An 8,704-nucleotide genomic window follows, 5' to 3' on the forward strand; every position below is an offset into this window, starting at 1 on the left:
TTTATGCACGATGCAGTGCCAAAAAGGTGTGGCGCGCGCGTGTATAACCGTGTATTAGCGGGTTTGAGTTAAACTGTATCTACACACTGATTATTCTGCACTTGACGACATCTAAATCTTCTCCAGGAACTCCCTTCGTAAAATCAAAGACTTGAAATAATCCCTTTCTGTCCACCGTAAATATCTTACCACCGTCTGCCAGGAACTGAACAGATGCCGCTTCGGTGTATCGCTCTGCATTGGCTGCTTCGCCCAATAGTACAACTGTCTTCTTGCTTGGCAGTCCAGCAGTACCTGTCTGAGAGTTTAAGTTAGGAACTGAGACTAGATACAAACGTCCATCTTTGTCAACGAGAACAATTCCGTCGCCTCGTGGGGATATTGCTGCAGCATGGATCGAAGAGCCCACTTCTGAAACTCTTAGTAGAACCTCCGAAGACTTCAACATTGAAAATTCCTCGTTATCATCTCTTTCGCGGCTCGAGAACGAGTTACCTATACTGTGGCCATCTGTATTTGGACCGGTTCTAGCAGAGTCGATCGGAGTTCCGTGCAAACGAATCAACACAGGTGGTCTATATCCCAAGTAGTTGGACGTGATAATAATTGTATTGGAATACATGTTTCCAAATTGTATATCGGTGATACCCTCACTTGCCATCATTAATTCGTCGTCAGTTCCTGCAGCTTCCTCTTTGCGTGAAATTGTGTCATCTCCATCCTTTTGCCTCGATCCAGTCCTAAAAGGTAATTCTGTCCACACTAAACGCGGTCTCTGGTATCCTTTTCCACCATCCCTTAACTTTATTATGATGTATCTCGCCTCCCACACAGTGGCACATATAATATGTGATGAAGATGCGTTGAATTTGACGAGCTTTATTGGATCACGGTACGGCACTGTTATCAATAGCGGGTCAGCAAAGTTAATCCAGAGGTCCTCGCTTATTATCATTCTATGCAAGACAATGAATGGCTGTTCTTTATCGGAAATTCTTTCTCTCCCAGTTATGCTACAAGCTAATAGGTTTTCGTTGGGGGAGATGCAAATGCATCGTATAGGGAAATTCGTCAAATATGTGTAAATTGGCTCACCAACTTGATATGGCCCGTCCCGACTAATATTGATTACTCTCATAACCCCCTTTGTTCCAGATATGACTAAAACGTTTTTGGTTAATTGACAATACGTTTGGTCCCATGATGCCAACCGTTTCTTCAAATCATCATTAGATGATTGAATGTCAGCTTTCCCACTTTTACCAAATTCATTCGATTTCACAGTTTCATGGTCACCTGGCGTTTTTGCTGATTTCAAGTTATTTTGTGATTCGCCGTATTCGCCAGTCAGTTTTCCACAGCATATAAGTGCCGGCTTTATGTGAGATATATTAGTTTCTCTTGATGGTAATACATATTCATATAGTTCCCACTTTTTTTCACTCAAGAGCACAAACCGAGTTGTTTCTAGCCCTTGATGGAAGTCAATAAACGTATGAATGGATGAATTGATTGATTTTTTAATTCCGAAAGTACCCAATTTGAATGGATTTACCGTACCTAGGCTCAATTTCATTTGCAGTGTAGGAAATGACAATAGCTTGCGGTGAAAAGGAAAACACTTGCTAAAATTGTATTCCTTCTGTTCACTCACATGCTCTAGTAGCGTTTCAAAATCAGAGCTATGCTCTTGATGGACAACAGACATTAATTCTGACCCATGCTGACGAAGATTCTGAGGTGACACAGAGACAGAACGACTAGATGGGGTGGTACCTTGTAGTGCAGATGAAACATCTTCGAGTGGCTTTTGTTTGACAATGTCAATCGCTTCAACATTGGAATGTGATTCAGTTAGACTCAAGCCTGATTGTTCTTCTTTGGCATACTTGTGAAATAAGGTCAATAAATTCATAGATTCGGACATGTTGTGTGGCAATTGAGAGGATTGTTCATCGCTCTTGAGGCTCTTTTTTACAACACTGCGGCGACTTCGTTCACTATGTGATGGTCTTCTCGGCCCTTGCATGTTAATAAATTGGTATAATTGCCGTAGTGGCTCAATTGGGGCTAGAATTGAGGCATTGCTAGCATGACAATTGGGGCAGTAATTCACACATTCATTAACAAAGATTGATTCCGAAGTCAAGCATCCGCAAGAAAGTACAGCTGCATCACTGATTGTCGTCTGGTTATATCCCGGAAACCTCAATAGGTTTAACAAGCTTGACTTATCCATGAACTTGATGAAATGGGAGCTAGTGTGAGGTTAAGGCAAGTCTTTATCAATTTCTGTTCTGTTTTTTTTCTTGTTCATTATCTCCGTATGATTTTTAGCTTAAAGAGTTGGTTTCTACTTGAAGGTTCTACTTCTGAAAATATTGGTAAATCGCAGTTGCACCATTTAAACAGCCTATATATTTTGGTCATCATCTCTAAGATTGATGCTATTGCCATTATAGGTATCCCTCAAAGTATCCCTGACATCATCATGAATAGTTTGTACTCGACTTAAAGCAGGTCTCGGACTTGAAGCACGCGACTCTACTGGGGTTGCGACAATAACATCTCGCTCATCGCGTTCGATATTTATAAGTGAAGACGACAATCCTCTATCACCCACGGATAAAAGTCCAGGTGCAATTGGTTGATGAAGATCTATTACTTCTTCTTCCTGATGTGGCGCTGTTGTCTGCTCTGTATTAGCCTGCCTCTGAATATCTTCGACTCCGTAATCAAAAAAGGAATATAGGGCTCTTCCAATTCCTCCAACAGTATTGTAAACGCTCCGAAAAATACCTACCTTCTCATTTCCAGGTGACTTGTTGCTTGCAGTGGTTTGGTCATAGGTTGGTTTAAGGATTAATATAGATCTTGGAGTCAAGTCAAGTTCAACTAGTGAATGCAACTCTTGCTCTTCTGAATACGTAACGCGTGGTAATGTTGGTCTATGAAATAAGTAGCCTGTAGGGTACGTAGTGCTGGCAAATGAGGGCATGTTACTTGTAGATGGTATGATTTCAATCTCGTCGTCAAGAAAGGTACGCACTGTGACTAGTGTATCCTCTGGTTTGAAACCATGCTTGATTGTGCTTCCATCAAAGAGCTTGATTGCCAAAAGACAATTCGTATGAGGTGCTTTTCTGGACAAATTTTGTGAAGGGGGATTTATATCAGCAACACGTTCTTTCTCAGCTCTTTCTCGGCTCTGTCGTTCTCTTTTATCAGCCTCCAATAACTCTCTTATGCGTTTCTTCTCTGCCATTTTTTCTTTTCTTTGTTGTGCAACGAGTTGCTTGTGCATTAAAACTGTTTGTTCGTGTTCATCTGTAGTAGTGGACTGGGATGCAGGTGGCTTCTGTGCTTTTGCAATGTTTTCCAGAGATGTAGGTGGTTCCTTGTCATTCGAGGTAGTTGCAGTGGGAGCAGGTGTTGTTGGATTATCTCCAGTAGTGGTATGTGAAACTTCTGGTGCTTGCGAAGAGGATGCAGTTGGTGGGTTTGATGGTGTGGCAGACACGTATGTTGAAGACTCGCTATGATCTGTTGAAAACTGGGCTACACATTTGTCAAAATCGTCTGGCGTAAAGTCGTTGGTGATCACCGCCTTGAGCTTTCCATGCTGTACAATATAAAAACTGGGAACGATTAAATTCTGGAAGAGCTGCTCAAAATACCCAAACTCAACACTACCCTGCGTCAACTTTAATGGTATTGAATACTGTTGCAAGTGTGAAACAGTGTGATCTTTGATAAACTTGCTTAAAAACGCTTCATTTGTGGAATTATCCGGCAGGGCAAGAAATACAAACAAAGGCTTGTAATTTTGAATAGTGAGTTGGACGGCTTCTTGAACAGAAGAATGGAATATACTATCCATTTCCGGCATGATAGTATGCAGCTTAAGTTGAGATGAATGACACGTCAAGAGAGTATTGTCTAACTTCTAGCTCCTGAATTTTTATCTCTCTTGGTGGGGGGAGAGAGAATAAAACGATTTTATCGTCAGTATTATTTTTTTATTGCCGCACAGGGGTATAACCCCCGAGAATATTCTTTAAAACCGAAGGCTACAACGCGCTTTGCTTCTCAAGCCCAACCTACTTGTTCAAACTTGCTTCTATGGTGAGTAGATACTAAACTACTGAGCTAAAAACAGAGCAGGGTCAAAATGCGCCAAGTCTGCATCCACAGCATCGCGACAGTGCTCGATCTCTTTAATCAACTTCGACTTTGCCATGTCTTGCTTCATTTTCTCAATCTCAAATCTGTATATATAATCAATTTGATTTTGTAGCTCATTAATTTTGTTATTCCTCTTTTCTAATTGTTGTTTCAAATACTTGTTTTCAAACTTGATCCTTGTAGACTCACTTTCAATATATTCCATCAAGTTTTTAAAATTCGTGGACTCTTTGCTTTCCACCAACGTCGAATCTGACAGTGTTGACAGGTTCGCATGCTCCAACTCTAGGCTTGTCAATTTATTTGTCAACATTTCCACTTCACTCCGGAGTGAATCAATGACACTTTTATCTGCATTTTGTAGATTATCCCAATTTACTGGCACAGTTGGCAATTTTGTTTTGTTTGCTTTAGCCAAAGTCTTGATTTTCTTTACCTCATTGGCATAATTGAGCGTCTGTATCGTCTCGTCATAATCCAAGGGAGATACGCAAAATAACATACAGGTTTTTGAATTACCGGCAAGGTTCTCTTTTAGGATGTATGTCAAAATCGAATCTCTATATGGTATCACTATCTTGTTGTTCTTTTGCGCTAGTAAGTTAATGCAACGGCCCAATACTGTCAAGGACTTGTTAATCAGGACTCCCTCTTTCATTCTTTGTTGCTGACCAAACACCTTCGTCCTGGCCAACCGTTCGGAACCAGCTAAATCAACTAATTTGATGTTTGAAGTCATTTTCTCACTTGCATTTCCAATACCTTCCCCAGATTTGCTTTCATACCTAGTTTGATGTAGCGTTAAAGTAATAACTGCATGGGATCTGGAGCTCACATCATTCATCAATGTTGGCGCAGTAGACCTCACCTTGTTCCCTAACTTCAAGAGGTTTGCAAAGTGTGCACAATTGTCAATCTTTACCTCCATTAAATGCTCAACATATGGACCTGTTTGAGGGTTTTCGCGAATCTTGCACTTTACATTTTGGTTCTTGTTTAGTAAATCGACAACCTGTTCATTATAGATTTCCATGTATGAAAACGTCAATTCGCAATGCACTTTTTGATTTATCGAAATCTCAATCTGCTTCAAGATGTCTTTAATCAAGGATGGAATTACACCAGGCTGTGCATCATCCCCCATCATAGTGTAAGTTTTCCCCGAGCTGGTTTGCCCATACGCGAGTAAACATACATTGAATCCTTCAAATAAGTGGGTAAGTAGATCTGGACCTGATTTACGGTAGAACTGGTAATTATCCACGTAATTGAGGTCATTACGTTGGAACGACCAAACGCACTCGTCAAAGTAGTATTGTTTCGATTCATTGGTGGTTGGATTTAGTATAGTGGTACAGCCTGGGGATGGCATTTGCACAAGCGACTGAGGAGTTGAAGAATCTTCAATAGCCTCGCATTCTCTAGGTAGTACTGGTCTCACCCTAACAAGAACCTTTATATTGTTCAGATCATTGTCCATTGTCTTGATGTGATGTGGATTGCTACTTGAAGTGGGTGGATCTTTGTTGGAGATAAAAAGGTAAACAAACAATACACGTGACTTTCTTTTCGTATTTGGTTTCTCATCGGAATGGGATTTTCGAATGTATTTTTGAAAACACACAGAAGAACTTGAAAATTTTGAAACAACTACAATGGGGGATGATGAGAGTAAGATCCTCGTATTCAACCCGAATCCAGATTATTTAGATAAGGTTTTGGCAAAAGCAAACTCCCAAAATGCAAAGTTGGGACCATTTGCCGCTACTATTTTGATGGGAGATGTATTACCTAGCGATAAACCACTACCTCAAACAGAACTTTTGGAAAGCACATATTTCGCGAAGGGACTTAATGGGATAAATAGTGAAGTTGAAGCAAAAGCGTCTGAACTGTCGTCAACGTTGGTTGATGTTGCCGAGAATCTAACCTACGTCAAACCACCATATAGTATTATCAAGTTGGTCTCTGGTATCACAATGTTGATTGTATCCGGTGAGCTTCTGAAAGACAGTCTCGATAAAATAGTTCAAACCAAGGCGAAAATAGATTTGCTTTTCACGTTCAGGTGGCCGACTGTATTATCCTTTATAGAGTCAGTTTCGGAGGCAGGTAATGAAACGATTGATTCGCTAGTGAAATTAATTAAACCAAAATACCACTTCGCAGTGGGGAAAAACGAAGGGGGAGTATATCGTGAAGTTGAACCCTTTAAGTGGCCTAGTGGTGAAATCACAAGATTCATAAGTTTGGCGCAGGAGGGAAGTGCTGATAAATGGTTTTATGCATTTTCCATAAGTGATAAACAAGATGAGGTTGCAAGTTTTATGGAAAACCCCTTCCTAAGGAAAAAGCGATCCATTGAAAATAAAGGTAGTGAGAATAAAGCAGCGACAAAGAAGGCAAAAGTCGTCACTCCTGACCAATGCTTTTTCTGTTTGAGCAACCCCAAAACTGAGACTCATATGATTGTGTCAATCGGTTCGCAAGCGTATCTAACAGTTGCAAAGGGTCCACTCACCAGATCAAACAAGGATTTATCATTTTCGGGCCATGGAATTATAATACCGATTCAACATGTTGCTAATGTTAATGACCGAGATGGCGCAATACGACAAGAAATCAACAAATTTCAGCAAACATTAGTCAAGGCATTTGCAAAACAAAAGCCATTTCTCAAGTTGATCTTTTTCGAATTGAACAGACATAACAACGTTCATCATAATGTCCAGTTTTTACCGGTTTATGAACCAGAACTCGATAAATTCCTGCAGTCATTGGAGTATAGAAGAGACACCAATAACGAAAAGTTCAAGCGAAATCAGAAGCTAGAGTTTGTCGAGTTTACTAATGAGGACGACTCAAAACTTGAGGCCATTGAGAAGGAGAATGATTATATCAAGTTTACTATTTCCATTAGTGAAGAGGAATCGAAAATTTACATTGCTAAATTAACCAAAGGTGAGCCAGTTGATATCCAGTTTCCTCGTAGGGTGCTAGCACATATGCTAAAGTTACCTGATCGTGTACAGTGGGATAAGTGTCAACAACCAAAATTCAAAGAAATGGCCGACTGTGAGGAGTTTAAGCAATTTTATCGAGACTACGACTTCACATAACTGTCAAGTTCCATTTGGCATTTTGTACATCCACAATTGAAAAACCATTCTTGTAACTCCAATTGTCGTTTGTCGACATTTTCATTTTGAAAATTGCCGTAGTTTATACACAACTCTTCACCAGGTGCGATATCTCTCAAGGTTTCAAAGCGCATATCGTTACGAATCCTAATTTTAATGATATTTGGTGCACATGAATGGTTGAAAAAGGAAGCCGATGGGTATACACTAAACCCAAGAAACTCTTTATCCTCATCTTTGCTTGTTGTGTTGGACCATATGCCAAAGGCATTGGAGAGGTTTTTGCCAATTAAATCTCTGATACTGTCAGTGGTAATAAATTGCTGAAGCTCGGCTGTACAGGTAAGTTTGATGAATTTAAAGATATTCATATAGGAGAATAGAAGGTATGGGTACTTGTGATACTTTTCACGTTCAGTCGATTGTAGAAGGTCGAATAAAAACATTTCCATCCCCAATGAAACTCCTTGATCGTTTTCATTGTCATGCTGACGCATTAGCTTAAACTTATTGAATAATACATTAACAATGTACTTGATCTCAAGGTATTCACTTTCATCAATTCTTGGTAAAAAGTTTATTCTTTTGCTGCCTCGTGTTGAGTCCATTCGTGCTGCCCATTGATCCACCCGCTCCCATTCACGATCTATTTGTTTATCCAAATTACCCACTGGTTCTAGAGCATCCACCTCTGGCTTTTTTAGTCCTGTGGAATAATTTTGCTCCACTAATAATAGGTTGGTTAGCAAGATATCATCAATGTCTTGGTCAACAAAGCTATCAAGGCACTCCTTGCTGCAAAAGTAGAGCGGGGACGATTCTTTCTTTCCAGTTATTGCTTTAGTTAGTTTGGTCTTCATGGAATCTCCATTATAATAATTGAAGCAGTACGTGCAAACTTCCTTCCTGAAGGGTTTTGCTATTGAAGATCCAACAGGTGAAGTACAATAATGGATCTGAGTTCCTTTGGGTATTGCCGATCTGGCAAAGCATCCCCTACCACCGTACTCTGTGGGGCCAACTGTAAAATAGGAAGATATACTATTGAGTTTTTCTTCTATTGATGGTGATGTCAATGTGTGTGGTTGGTCGGTCGGTATTTCCTCCATTATTGATTGGTGAATGTTCATTAAACTAACAAATCGATGAGCTTTGTTTTTCACAACCGAGCAGAGTAAGAAAATTTAGCCTATCGTGCATATGCATTTCCACAACCAAATAATATAAAAGATAATCACCTCTACAACTTCCACCTGTCACTACAGCAATAAGGGGAAAAATATATAAAGACTCATTTATTTCGTCCATACTAGAAGATCCATCCCAAGAATTTCTCATAGAACCACTCCTTGTCATATTTAATTCCTTCTGCTTCTCTA

The 8,704-nt window shown here is 39.9% G+C and overlaps 5 protein-coding genes across 5 annotated transcripts; 1 reads left to right on the plus strand and 4 right to left on the minus strand. All coding sequences in view use genetic code 12, as the record gives it.

Annotated features, from left to right (window-relative positions):
* Positions 1-79: 79 nt before the first annotated feature.
* On the minus strand, positions 80-2,029 carry PTR3 (Ptr3p; the record flags this gene model as incomplete). The annotated part of the gene is made up of 1 exon (XM_051817373.1): positions 80-2,029. The coding sequence occupies one exon, from the start codon at positions 2,027-2,029 to the stop codon at positions 80-82; it is 1,950 nt and encodes a 649-aa protein (XP_051669383.1).
* Positions 2,030-2,413: 384 nt separating this feature from the next.
* CANMA_005034 (uncharacterized protein) lies at positions 2,414-3,889 on the minus strand (the record flags this gene model as incomplete). The annotated part of the gene is made up of 1 exon (XM_051817374.1): positions 2,414-3,889. The coding sequence occupies one exon, from the start codon at positions 3,887-3,889 to the stop codon at positions 2,414-2,416; it is 1,476 nt and encodes a 491-aa protein (XP_051669384.1).
* Positions 3,890-4,141: 252 nt separating this feature from the next.
* On the minus strand, positions 4,142-5,665 carry CANMA_005035 (uncharacterized protein; the record flags this gene model as incomplete). The annotated part of the gene is made up of 1 exon (XM_051817375.1): positions 4,142-5,665. The coding sequence occupies one exon, from the start codon at positions 5,663-5,665 to the stop codon at positions 4,142-4,144; it is 1,524 nt and encodes a 507-aa protein (XP_051669385.1).
* A 175-nt stretch (positions 5,666-5,840) lies between these two features.
* On the plus strand, positions 5,841-7,264 carry CANMA_005036 (uncharacterized protein; the record flags this gene model as incomplete). Its single annotated transcript, XM_051817376.1, has 2 exons — positions 5,841-7,173; positions 7,227-7,264. 2 exons carry the CDS (start codon positions 5,841-5,843, stop codon positions 7,262-7,264), a joined length of 1,371 nt encoding a protein of 456 aa, XP_051669386.1.
* A 24-nt stretch (positions 7,265-7,288) lies between these two features.
* On the minus strand, positions 7,289-8,434 carry SET6 (Set6p; the record flags this gene model as incomplete). The annotated part of the gene is made up of 1 exon (XM_051817377.1): positions 7,289-8,434. The coding sequence occupies one exon, from the start codon at positions 8,432-8,434 to the stop codon at positions 7,289-7,291; it is 1,146 nt and encodes a 381-aa protein (XP_051669387.1).
* Positions 8,435-8,704: the final 270 nt, after the last annotated feature.

Source organism: Candida margitis, assembly GCF_024628925.1.
Source record: "Candida margitis strain CBS 14175 chromosome Unknown scaffold79, whole genome shotgun sequence".
Taxonomy (NCBI): domain Eukaryota; kingdom Fungi; phylum Ascomycota; class Pichiomycetes; order Serinales; family Debaryomycetaceae; genus Lodderomyces; species Lodderomyces margitis.